This window comes from Eretmochelys imbricata, chromosome 2 (genome assembly GCF_965152235.1).
Source record: "Eretmochelys imbricata isolate rEreImb1 chromosome 2, rEreImb1.hap1, whole genome shotgun sequence".
Taxonomy (NCBI): Eukaryota; Metazoa; Chordata; order Testudines; family Cheloniidae; genus Eretmochelys; species Eretmochelys imbricata.
The window spans coordinates 241,956,441-241,970,370 of NC_135573.1; the positions used below are offsets into that span (position 1 = coordinate 241,956,441).

The following is a 13,930-nucleotide window of genomic DNA, read 5'->3' on the forward strand; positions in this document are numbered from 1 at the left end:
GAGACGTGTGGTGCATACTAAAGGAGAAGGCCCTTGAAAACCCAGAAGAACAATGGCCAAAAATTAAAAAGGAATCCTTGCAGGACCTTACACTGGAGAGTCCTGGGAAGTAGGGAGAAACATTGCCTTTGACCAAAAACATAAGTAAGATAGCTATTAAGTCATATATCCAATTCCTGTCACTGTACTATCAGAGGAACATGGGGGATCAAGAACCTGGAGCACAATAAAAATTCTTGGGAACAGGAAAAGAAAGGCAATGCTAAAAGGGAGTAGACAGAAGCCCAAGTCAACGAAGAAGGGGTCAGACCATTATTTAAAAAGAGAATCAAAACGGAAGGAATTCCAGAAGTGGAGTAGAGGCTACTTGACTCCTTCTTAGTCTTGCCCTCGCTGGACATCTTTGGAATCATTGCTGAGTGGGGGCGTTGCGAGTTTAGCAAGCTGAGGCATAGCTGTTGACAGCACAGGAAAAAGGAGCAGAATGCGTGTACAAGTGGTGAAGGCAAAGCTGCTTTCATTGGCTAACAGTGGAGACCTTTTGTGGGTGGGTATGTCTGTTGGTGGCTCTTAAGGCCAGTGAGGGAAGAAAGACACAAAAGGAAGAGCATAAAAATGTTCCCATCTAATAACAGTAGTAAAGAGGGCCTCCTAATAGGTTTGAGGGAGAAAGCTGTTGCAGAAGCCGCATACTAGGAGCATGCTGAGGAGTCACCTTCTAACAAAGGCTGTATATTCACCTCCAGGAATCTTCTAGAGAACTGCATCAGTGATAACAGCCATGGGGTGGGACTTCCCAGCAGTGCCAGGATTGGTGGAATGAGTATAGTATGAGAATACTTTCTTGTTTGATGTACTACAAGATTTAATATTGCTTAATATACTAAAGTTGAAATTGGAATATTTCATTAAAAAACTTTAAACACTTTTATTAAGTAGCAAAAGGACACTTTACAGCAAATATAGATGTTTTCCATTAGACATTAATTTAAGATTATATCCTGAAATTATGTGTACACTTCTATAGACTTCAGTTTTTCTGATAACGTAAAAATATTTTTCATTTCTATATGCTTTCTTTCCTATGCGCTTCACAACCTACATACATGTTGACACAGGTCAACATAGATATTTTGTATATTTTAAATATATACAAGGTACATGTAACTAGAATTTAGAATACAAGAATATAATAAAAATACAGGGCCTCTGAAATGGTGCCACTTCTAGGATGGAGGACAAAAAGCAATCATACAGCATTCTGAATGCCAATAGGGGTGGATGGAGATTTTTGGACAAAGGCAAGGAGCACAGGGGGAAACATCCATACTGTTCTGAAAAGTGCAAGAAGAGCTTTCATGCAGAACAGTCAGAATCTTGGTTTTCAAGGGCTCCTCTGAATCACAGGAAAAGATACTTATATGTGTTAAGATTTGATATTACAAAAGATCATCTTTTCCCCCTGAATATTAGGAATCAACATTTGAGCTCAGAAGGTATGTTCCTATAAATTTCAATTATTTGAATAGCTAGAAGGGCACAGCTAAAATTTGAAAACCTGGAATTTCATAAGATCAGACTTTCATTTGGGGAACTCATTCAAATTTCAGATAACTGGAGCCTGAATAATTGTGGTTTACGTATACACCCAACAGACACAGTGGCCTCACGATAACAATTACCAGCTTTTTGTTTGAGATTCTAATAAAGTATTATTAAATTTGCTACAAATTTGCAAGAAACTACTAACCTACCATCTGTACACTTTTTTCCAGTTCCTGAGGAATTGCAAATGTTGATGAAGGAGCCTGAGTTAGAGGCCATGCGCCAGCCTGGGGGTGGGGGGAGAAAAAAATTAACATTCTAACATGTTAAAATGAGCTCCAAGGAGCATATACACTAAACAAAATCTTCCTCTTAAGAACTGGTCCTATAGTTCAAGTCAAGTTATAAGACATATGAGTTAGAAAAGGACTTGTAAGACTCACTAAAATGCATACTGTTGTGAGGCCTTTGCTCTAGGTAAGAAACCTGTTAAGGCCTTTGTTTCTATCTTACCATTATGCAGTGTAGAGGGTAGACTATCTTTCAAAAAAGCTAGGAATAATAGGCTGTTTTATATCATCAGGATTGTTAAATAGTGATATCAAATTTATAAGTTGTCAATTTCAGTCTGAGAAATGTTCATATTAGTTAGATTTTAGAAAATTGTTTACTTGTTATGGAAATACAAGAAACCAATAACTGAATAGCAATAAATTATTCATTAGTACCTGTAGAACATATATCTGAAAACTAATTCCCAAATCTATAATGGCATCCTGGTTTTTGATAAAGTTGTTGAATTTATTGTTGAGATCAGCGCTAACGCTCATGTCTGTATACATTCGATGGAGCTTGCTGGTAAACTCATAACCACAGGCTTGCTGTAATGAAACATTTAAATACATTTCATAGGTAAGATAATTATTTTAATATATTATACACATATTTCTTTATATATATTTCTTTAATATATTGTACACATCCACAAAACAGTATTGATACACAGACTTCTATATTGCTAATGCCTGCCATCTATAGTATAGCCAATAATGCCTTCATATGTAAAATTATATTACCCGTCTTAAGAGGGTTGCTTTTCTACACAACTTATTTCTAAAATTTGTCCTTGCCCAATACTAACTTACAAAACTGAATGTTTCTAATGGACTGCCTTAGTTTTGCTCACTGACTGATACTACTATTATGGAAATATGGATCAAGTGGCACATTTTATACAACTACCCAAAATAAGGAACTACTTATAATATTTGGGGTTTTCCAGGTAATGGATTTTGTGTGTATCAATACATGAATTCAGAACAGATGATGTTGTGATTTTTCATATCACCTACTGGCAACAGCAGCTACCAATTGCTAAATTAATTCTGGCATCCTCTGCTGACTCCTCTTAAACAAGACATGCTTCAACAGTTACTACTGCTGTTTATATTATTTTGAAAGATAGTTCATATTACCTTTAGTTTATTAATCATGGCTTCTTCAGAGTCCATAGACATAGATAAACCATGAATTAATCGTTTTGCCAACATTCTGGCATAGAACTGTATGAAACAAAACAAAGTAAGCAAAATATTTTCTCAGATGTGAGGTTTTTTTAAAAAAGAATGTGAACACAAACATCCAATGTAAAACGGTTTAGCTAAATTACATTTTTCGTTTAACATTCACTAAAAATTGGAGGTTACCTTCTGGAAAACGTCTTTGTCATCAATGTATTTGAAAACAGTAATGAAACTTGTAAGTTTATCTTCTACTTCATTCTCTGTCATTCCTTTGGCTGATTTCTTCAGCAAATTGTCACAATACTTGGCCAGCTCAAGTAAAAAAAACAAAAAGCAAAACAAAATTGACTTGTCAAGCCAGAGAACAACAGTGTTTGAAGGTATCTGCAACTACTAAATACGGGTAAAAACATGACAGAGCTCAGCTTACAAATGACACAAACAAGACACAAAGGGCCACATTTTGAAACAAAGGCACGTCATATTGTGTGCCCAGAACATGCACGTTTTGTGTGGGTTCAATAGGTTAAATGCCCATTTTTAAAAAAGGCTTTTGAAGATGATTCAGTAAGTGAAAATTATTTTAATTTGATGATCACCATGTGTTAATAATGACTGTTTTGAGGGCTTGGGTTTTTGTTTTAAACTACGATCCCTATTACAGCACAATATTTGTTACTTACCAACTCGGGAGCTTTGCAGATCGACTTGGGTTCCCTATAGTTTACTACTGATGTTAGAGCCTATGTAGAAATACACAATAAAGACAAATATTAAGAAATACTTGAACTTTTGCTTTGGTGATTTACAGAGAGGTATGAAGACACTGCAAGTTCTTCAGGACAAAGACTGTCCTAAAAAAAGACAAACAGAAAAATGGACAAAAAGAGGGAGATAATTATTGACACAAATAACGTGAAATAATATACGATGAGCAAATCGTAAGCAGTGATATTTATTAAGTGAGACTGTGGAGGACCAAAGGGGAGAAGTAAATAGCACAGGTGAGCAAGTCAGCTATGGAAAACAAAGTCACAGAACTGTTTTGATTAGGAATGCAAAGGAGGAGAGAGGATGAAAGGTGTTCAAAAAGTAGGGAGCAGGATGAACAAACACGAGAGTGGGAGAACACAAAGGAAGCAATAAGATGAGAAATCAGAACGGTATATAATTTGGGCTGGGAGTACACACTGGGGAGTGAAGAGAGAGATCAAATTAGATATAAGCAGCAGCAGCAAAGCCTTAAGTCAGGAGCATATATTTGAACTTCAGGGGGGAGACTGTAAAAGTATCTCAGCATCTAAAGGATTATGGGGAGAAGCGGAAGAGGCAGATCTTTGAAACAGTATAGTAAAGATGAGATCTGGAGAGAGTCTGAATGCAAGATAGAAGAAAAGGGAATTAAATGATAACTCAGGATCAGGGCATAAGTGATGAGAAGAGTAACAGAGTTGTCAACATTAGTATTCTGAAGAGCAGTTCATATTTAAGTCTTATTAAAATAATTGCAACACAACTTGAGTGTATGCAAAACCAAAAAATACCATACACCAGTTCCTCTGAATTATATATACATTCAAGGATTGTTGGGTCACAAGCTCTTTTCCAAAGAAAGCAAGCTGAAGGGCTTCACTGAAGCCCTCTACTCCTGTGTTTTTAGTGTTTTCCAGGAGTTTGACGTTTGTTCGTTTTTTCTTATAGGCTCCAAAGGGATGTAGTGTTGAACATCAGCACATTGCTGAATCACATGATGTCCTTGGAGGAGAGGGGTTACAGAGGCCTTCTCTGGAAGGAACCTTGTCTATACTCGGTATATGTAGGTATGGAATTTTAAGCTTCAAAATTCAATGAACACTTAATTGACATATGATATAGGCAATATTTATCACCACAGACAACCATTAACTTTCTATATTACATTATGAAGCTTAAAGCCAAAACTCATCTGTACAGATGAGGTGTCCTGCAGGAATATGGTCAAACCTATAACTCTTCTGCACAGTGCATCATGTGGTTCAGCAACATCCTGATACATGGCTACAAGCCCCTGAAAAGCCTTGTATTAAGAAAATATAGGATATGACAAAAATGGACAAAACTCATAGAAGCTCAAAATATACCCCCAAAATAGAAAAACAAAGTGATATTGCAAATATACAATATTTATCCTAATCAATATCTTTATCCCCGACAAAAATCTAAGACATAAGCTGTCCAGAGTTTGGTGATCGGGGAGAAGAAAATTTTGTTTAATAGTTAAAATATTGTACATGTGAAAATTATAATCCTGGTCCAATAAATTAACAACTGGTGGAAGGCATTAGATACCATGCACCTTTTCTTGAGGAAACCAGACACCTGATCTTCAGAGAGCCGAGTCATGCTATTATAAAATGAACTACTACTACTACAACAATCTAACCTACATTATATTTACACGGTGCCAATTGTAGTACCTAGGAACAAATGCCTTAACTGGCCACACATTTTACAAATCAGTTATATAAACCTCGGTCTTGAAAACGGTAAGTAATCAGAACAGGGCAATTACCCATGTGGAGCAATTGAACAGTTTCAACACAACTCTGTACAATCAAGTAATTTGCAACAAGATACAAAATTAATGTTTATTTAACATACCTGGCAACTTCAGTGATCAGAGTCTAATTCATCATTGCCAAGAGAAAAGGCAGTTTTGATGTTGTTTAAAAGTTGCTTAGTAGACACAGTATATTATAAATATACTATATTATTTTCACATTAGTTGGAGATAAGGGATCCATTTTCATTTCAGGATCTTAAACAGCTGTTTTGATGAGAAAGCTGTCCATCCTTTTAGGTTGAACTCAAGTACCAATGGTTGGAAGAAATGTGACTGTTTCCTTTGTACGCAGGATCTGTTTTTGAGAGTACTAAATTACTTAGTTTTTTTCTTCTTTGCTTTAAAACAAGAGACCTCCATGAGAGTTCTCTCAAGGGTATTGTTTTATTGCTCTGGTGAAAAAAAAGATTACATATTCTGGAGTGAAGTGTTGTTTACTATATTGTGAAAAATTACCTTGTCAAGGGCACTCATAAAGTGCTGGTCACCATTCAAAACGGTGTTGATAAGTTGAACAAATTTACTATGTACTTCCAAAACTGACTCCACAAACTGAGTTGGCATCTAAAAATACACAATACAGAAAACAGATTTATTGAAAAATTCAATAGCTATACAAAAATGTAAAAAATTAATATAAATAGATTGTCATGGTTATTCTGGAGGAAGATCACCACCAAAAATCAAGGTCACTAACAAGTAACTGAATCTTTAAGACAGCTTCTCCTGCATATTCACACTAGTAGGATGCAGCCATGGCACTGCTGAGTTTTGGGAATGGCCTGGAGAAGATGTGCCCTTGAGACATAAGCACCAAAACATGACATGAAATATGACACCAAACTTTCAGAATTAAGATGATAAATGGATGTCAACCCCAAGCCTCTCTTCTAAAACCACAGTTATTAAAATAAGTCAACTTTTTTCTTCAAGGTAGCCTCTGCATATTGACACTTGAGAGAGTCTAAAGAACAGTACCGCCTTCTAGAAAAGTGGGCTGAGAGTTCCAATTTAAAAAAGGACGACAGGAACTGCCCTCCTAAAACGAACATCAGATCTAGATGTCAAGTTGAGAGTAGCGCTGTATAAACGTGTGAACAGAACTGTAGGTGGAAGCCCTGCTTCTCTACAACAGCAGTGCCACAGGCACATTCCACAAGGGATATCAGAAGCGAGTACTTTAACAAAAACATTTGAGCAGAACAATTCAATAGTCAAAGTACTTTCAGAAATTCTGATGCAAGGGTGGGACTATGCAGCTGTACAACTGCTACTATACAACAACTAAGTGAAAAAGACTTTTCTGGTACTAGCACAGGACGCCCCGATTTACAAATAACATTTAATCAAACCAAGTGATATTTTTGTTTCCTAATGAACCAAAATGACCCATCGGCAACCATCTGGGAACAAAATTTAGCAGAACAAGAGCACCTTTTAACAGCAGAAGGCCATTTGCCATGATGACTTCACACAATTATTTAAAAAAAAAAAATTCATCAAGTTGATCCAGCAAGAAGAAATTAAAAAACCTGAATCAATGCATTACACAACTGAGAGCTGATCAAAAACTGCAATTTGTGCACAAAGTTCTAAATCTATTTAATATAAACAAGATTTAATGAAAAAAAAAAATAAAAAAAACAGATTGTTTAATAGGGTGTTTTATAAGCAACAACATGATACTCATGTTTCTGTTCAGTGCCACCACTCATCTGTAGGCAATAAACTAAATCAGCCTAGGGAAGAAAGCAAAAAAGATTTCATCAGGAATGTAATAAGATAGGTTAACTCAGCTGCCACATGAAACTTACATTTTCCTGAGAAAGATTGCTGGTTGCTCTAAGGCCCTCATCATGGATATGGTTTTGTAGTTCCTGAATCATATGAGGTAAACCACTTGACACAGCACGAAGCAAAGTGTACATATTTGCCATGTCTGCAATAAAAACATACTTTTTACACAATATACTTCAAAAATCCACTACTCTAAATTAACATTTACATAGCACCATAAATCTGCATGGATCTTTACCAATATTAAAATAAAACTGTCCCTTTCCTTGAAAAATCTTATGAAATAAATAATCTAAATATTGAACATAAAGCTAAAGCGAAAAGCAGAAAAAAGGAAGGATGAAGGTTGAAACACACATCAATTTTCACCTGGTAATTGGTGGAGTTAAACAACCTACACTTCACATATTGTTAAACTGAAAGAGTTCCAGATAGGAGTGGAGAGACAAGAGGCAGTGGCCCAGTATGAAAAAGGTAGAACACCATTAGGCTAATTTATTTCCTATCTGCTATCTTCCTAGACCTCCATGTCAGCAGGTAATGGGTGGCAAATCTGGAGAGCTCTGGCATCCTCTGCTAGACTTTTCCCACTTTGCTCCACATCAGCTTAGAAAACTTTTAAAATATCTAAGTGATTGTTTCCTAGGAGACAGCAAAAGGAGTCTACCATCCAATACAAAAACTTGATGAAAGAAAACGTGAAATAAAATACCGAACTTTAATCCTGAAAATGTGTAGCTAGGAATATTTGTGATAGGAACACTGCTTATCCCTCTCTCCTCTTGGTGAGTTATTACAAGCCAGTGTCAAGGAACAAATTAATAGATAGAAATTCATATTTCTGCATCCCAGACACAGACTTATAGTAGAATGAATCTGTCCAGCAATTCCTACTTTACATACACAAGCAAGGAATATAACCAACCCAAGTGCAGGATTGGTATGATAGAGGAAACCTCCTGAAGAATTATTTGTAAATATCCATCAACATCCACACAGGACGTAGTGAGGCCATCTTAAATTCCCAGCCCATCTTTACAGAATTAGATGCCTAAATTAACACCACCATCAGGTGTCAAGGATATAGATATTTCACTGGATGAACAAGAATCTGACTAGCAGTAAACACTGCTTCTACAAGATTCTAGCAACACAGATACATCTCCCAATAGTGGGAAATGTGCAGGGGTCACTCGAAGAAATAATCTGAAGAGCATATAGTAAGAGGCGAGATAAACTTTATTAAATGGGCTGCTACAAGAAAAAAAAAGCAGTTTGGATTTTTCCTGTGCCTTGGAAGGTGCTTATTACTTTGAGACACACTGGGTCGTTTCAGTAGCTATCCCCTTAGCAAGAAGACCAAGGTCGGGGTAGAAAGCACCTGTGGATTGCAGTCTAAGAAAGTCTGACATCAGGGGAATTTCCTCAAACATATGTAAAAAGGCATATGTACCAACACTTTGGAGCAGTAGGATTCTCTGACATTTGTTCTTCCTCACTTCCAAAGAAAGCTGGAATCATGAGAAACTAGCACTGTTTGGAAATGCATAAATATAAGTAATACAGGAACTAAGTCTTACAAGTTATGCTATTTTAAGCAGAGGCTGGGTAGGTAAAAAGGGAAGGAGAATACTGGAATTGTCCAGGACACTGAGGCACTAGTTCAATGTTAATGCAGAGGGAAGAGTTCTATCTGTTGAAATAATCAATTGCAAAGTAAAACATCATACACAACACCTACAGAACATTTAATATTTTGTGAGACTTACCACTTCTTTTCTCTTGTCTGATGATATTATGGCATTCTGCATGCAGAAACTGCAGGTGATCAGCTACCATTCGTTGCTGGCATTCATGAATTACTTTGCCATATGAGCTGGGGTGTAAGTATTTCCGACATCGCATTTCTTCATCTTTTAATCTACCTAAAACCTATAGGCAAATTTTCAAGCTATAGAACAGATAAATACTACAGAACAGTTTAGGAGAGGAAAGGAGAATTGCGTATGATTTGAGAATTTAAGAAGGAAGAAGGCAAATTTGAATTTGTGCATGACACTGAGGCATTAGTTCAATGCTAATTCAGAGAGAAGAGTGCTACCTACTGAATCATTAACTTTATTTCTTGCATTAATTCCTGTTTGCATTGGTGACCCACAACTACTGACTAGGCTCAAACCTCATTATATAGTTTGTAAGATCTAAAGTTGCTGACCATGCTCCTCCTCTTGCAACTTTATTCTGTCCTGGCTTCTGTGACCCTGTCCTCTCCAGGTAATAAAATGAACATGATAGAGGTAGAAGACAATTAAAATGGGGAAATAATTATGGAACAACTTTCTGCAGTGCAGACAGCAAGTAAAGACCTCATTTTTGGTCTTGCCAGCCAGTTTATGTTCTTTAAATATAATTAATTTCATAAGCTGGTTAACAAGGTTTCTGGAAAGCCTATCTCCCATCCGTATGATATCTATGTTCACTCCGTCAAAGGATACCACCATGTGTGTGTTCTCATTGGCCAAGGTAATGAGACAGAATTGTAGAAACTAACATGTCTTCAAAATAAAAACCATCTATTTTTCATTTTGAGTGCATGTAGTTGTATCACCCGGAGGAAAATTAGTACAAAAATCTTTCCCTTCTAAAATAATCAACATTTTAACATTCTATTGTATAAAAAGTAATTAACTTGTTCTGTACTCTGCCTTTAGATGTTTTATATATACACAATAGATGCAAGTCAAAGTAGGGCTTCTTACCTTTTCCATATACTGTGAGCAGTTTGACTCTTGCAATAAGTTTGAAGCTTCTTGTTTATAATACTCCCCTGTTTCATTCAGAAAAGGACACTCAAAAATTTCCTGATAAAACTAAATCAAGAAAGTCTAATCAAGGACAAATAATACAAGGTATTGAAGTATTAGCATTCACAATTAAAAATACATCAAGCAATCATGCATTTTTACCTTTAGGGGGAATTTTTTCTTATACTGTTCAACATGAACAAAGGAGTTAATAACCCCATGGATTACTTTCTGGTTTGGGTCTTCTCCACAACGATCACTGAAACAGGCAAAAACAAATATGCATCCCTAAGAAACTGTATGACTACTAAGACAGACATGAGACATTGAACCCCTTGACATTAGGTGGAAGATTTTCTAGTTATTGTTTTTGTTTAAATTAACCAAAGACAAAAGTTTATAAAGCCAAATCTTATATGATACACTAATGAACACTGATTCAATTTCTCTCCTTCTCATGCCATGAAGACTACATAAATGGTGATGCATAAATTTTTGCCAGCCTCCACAGAACAATTACCAAGTAAGTACTGAGTACATTAACAATACTATAAGTTACATCAGCATGCTACTCAAGTCAATGAACTCCAGCTTGTTAGGAAGTAGGTAAGTAAGTAAAATCCATTTATTCCTGTCTGAATACAGGTGACGTCTTGGAAACTTTTGAAGAGTTTTTGATCCATCACTCACTTGCACACTCAGCAACTGACCTCCCAATGATAGGCCACACACAATTTATTCATCTCTATGCTGGTCGTTCCTTACTACAAATGGCCCGCCACCACCTCTTCCATTAACTGTCTCCAGGTTATTCTCATTCTTATACAGGCTGTGACCCAAGTATGTAAGCTTGCACTTGCTGATTTCCGAGAGTGGTGTCTGCTTCTCTCCAATAATATTTCCAATGTAAGTGTTTGTCTTTCCCATCCAGGAGATACAAGTGTCTTCACCAGCACCACATCTCAATGGCTTCAGTTTTCTTTTTGTCACAGCATTTGTTCCCCAGGATTCCACTCATAAGTAACAATGGAGAAAACTTAAGCTTTTCACCCGTTGAACCTTTGTACATTCCAAGATGCCATGGTCTTTCCACACTTTCGTAAGGAAAACCATGACTGAGCAAGCCATCCCTGGTGATCTTCTAATTTTTTTGGTGTAGACTCCTTCGTTAGATAGGTCTGATCCCAAATGATTAGATTTATCTGCTGCCTCTATCACTTGACTGTTAAATTGTCATGTCCACTTGCATCCTGTTATTGTTTCAACATACATCCATCTAGTTTTCACCACATTCAGGAATAATCCATATTCCTCACTAACAGTTTTTACAGACTTCTACATTCATAGCATTGATGGTGGACACCTCTTAACTAAATTTAGGTATGATGCTCTTCGCTGCAACCAACAGAAATCCCAGCTCCTGCCTCTTTTCAAAAACTTCCAGGGCTTCTCACACAATAAATTCTTCGAACATGTTCCTTCTTGTCTCTCACGCTGCCCAATGAAAAAGTTTAACCACTCACTGTCGCCACTGCTGTTCACATCATGGTCTGTTACTGACATTAGATACTAATTCATTGAGATGCTCTGGAATCCCCATGTTTGGCAGTATCCTTCAGAGACGGTCATGCCAGATGACATCAAACACTTTGGAGAAACCAATGAAACAATCTATGGGTGATTATATGGTCTGCATTTTTCAATAGGACATGACATATATTCACAATTTGATCATGTGCCTCACCCCTCTCTGAAACCAGCTGGTTGTGGTGATAGCTCTGCTTCTATCATTCACTTAATGCAAACCTGAATTATGTACACCATGCATTGTTGCAAATTTTCCACAAGATCAATATAGTTGTCACCAATCATTTTTAGCAATTCTAGTTACGTTATCTACTTAGGTGCTATCACAGGCTTCATTTTCATAATAGCGCAGACCCCTTCCTCCCTCAAGACTGATCGCTCTGTCTTGGTATTCTCTTTTCTGTTGTCCTGCATTGTAAGTGGCTCTGATGAGACTGGCGCAATAATCCATCCACCTGTGTTTGATATCACCACCTTCAGTAAGAACTCTGCCATCATGATCTTCTATTACACTCTGTTGCAGGGAAAACCTTTTAGTAGGAAGGCTGACCATGGTGAATATATCTTTTATATTCTTATTCTCCTTATAATTCTCAAGTTCCTTTCATTTTGCTCAGACGTATTTTTTTTTAAATCTCATCAAGTCTGCCTTTGAATCTGTCTGCTCTGGATTTGTGCTGGAAATGGCCCAACTTGATTATCAGCTCCCAGACTGCTGTGCTGGGCATCACAACATGGGGAATAGATGGCCAGCCCTCTGTGGAGAAAGTGGTGGTTAGGGACTATTTAGAAAAGCTGGACGTGCACAAGTCCATGGGGCCGGACGAGTTGCATCCGAGAGTGCTAAAGGAATTGGCGGCTGTGATTGCAGAGCCATTGGCCATTATCTTTGAAAACTCATGGCGAACGGGGGAAGTCCCGGATGACTGGAAAAAGGCTAATGTAGTGCCAATCTTTAAAAAAGGGAAGAAGGAGGATCCTGGGAACTACAGGCCAGTCAGCCTCACCTCAGTCCCCGGAAAAATCATGGAACAGGTCCTCAAAGAATCAATCCTGAAGCACTTACATGAGAGGAAAGCGATCAGGAATAGTCAGCATGGATTCACCAAGGGAAGGTCATGCCTGACTAATCTAATCGCCTTCTATGATCAGATTACTGGTTCTGTGGATGAAGGGAAAGCAGTGGATGTATTGTTTCTTGACTTTAGCAAAGCTTTTGACACAGTCTCCCACAGTATTCTTGTCAGCAAGTTAAAGAAGTATGGGCTGGATGAATGCACTATAAGGTGGGTAGAAAGTTGGCTAGATTGTCGGACTCAACGGGTAGTGATCAATGGCTCCATGTCTAGTTGGCAGCCGGTGTCAAGTGGAGTGCCCCAGGGGTCGGTCCTGGGGCCGGTTTTGTTCAATATCTTCATAAATGATCTGGAGGATGGTGTGGATTGCACTCTCAGCAAATTTGCGGATGATACTAAACTGGGAGGAGTGGTAGATACGCTGGAGGGCAGGGATAGGATACAGAGACAATTTGGAGGATTGGGCCAAAAGAAATCTGATGAGGTTCAATAAGGATAAGTGCAGGGTCCTGCACTTAGGACGGAAGAACCCAATGCACAGCTACAGACTAGGGACCCAATGGCTAGGCAGCAGTTCTGCGGAAAAGGACCTGGGGTGACAGTGGACGAGAAGCTGGATATGAGTCAAAAGTGTGCCCTTGTTGCCAAGAAGGCCAATGGCATTTTGGGATGTATAAGTAGGGGCATAGCGAGCAGATCGAGGGACGTGATCGTCCCCCTCTATTCGACATTGGTGAGGTCTCATCTGGAGTACTGTGTCCAGTTTTGGGCCCCACACTACAAGAAGGATGTGGATAAATTGGAGAGAGTCCAGCGAAGGGCAACAAAAATGATTAGGGGTCTAGAACACATGACTTATGAGGAGAGGCTGAGGGAACTGGGATTGTTTAGTCTTCTGAAGAGAAGAATGAGGGGGGATTTGATAGCTGCTTTCAACTACCTGAGAGGTAGCTCACGAAAGCTTATGCTCAAATAAATTGGTTAGTCTTTAAGGTG

General features: G+C 37.8%; 1 protein-coding gene across 6 annotated transcripts in view; it reads right to left on the bottom strand.

Annotated features, from left to right (window-relative positions):
• CUL2 (cullin 2) overlaps positions 1–13,930 on the bottom strand; it is an 86,055-nt gene that overhangs the window by 29,255 nt on the left and 42,870 nt on the right. For all 6 annotated transcript variants that reach the window (XR_013344964.1, XM_077808307.1, XM_077808304.1 and 3 more), the window contains 10 exons: positions 10,434–10,530; positions 10,227–10,337; positions 9,237–9,399; positions 7,485–7,609; positions 6,127–6,234; positions 3,752–3,811; positions 3,252–3,380; positions 3,021–3,107; positions 2,274–2,426; positions 1,755–1,832 (listed from right to left, as the gene is read on the bottom strand). Coding sequence is in view for 5 of the 6 variants with exons in the window: in XM_077808307.1 (XP_077664433.1) it covers positions 1,755–1,832; positions 2,274–2,426; positions 3,021–3,107; positions 3,252–3,380; positions 3,752–3,811; positions 6,127–6,234; positions 7,485–7,609; positions 9,237–9,399; positions 10,227–10,337; positions 10,434–10,530 (1,111 nt within the window). In the remaining variant the exon portion in view is untranslated. The remainder of the gene's footprint in view (positions 1–1,754; positions 1,833–2,273; positions 2,427–3,020; positions 3,108–3,251; positions 3,381–3,751; positions 3,812–6,126; positions 6,235–7,484; positions 7,610–9,236; positions 9,400–10,226; positions 10,338–10,433; positions 10,531–13,930) is intronic.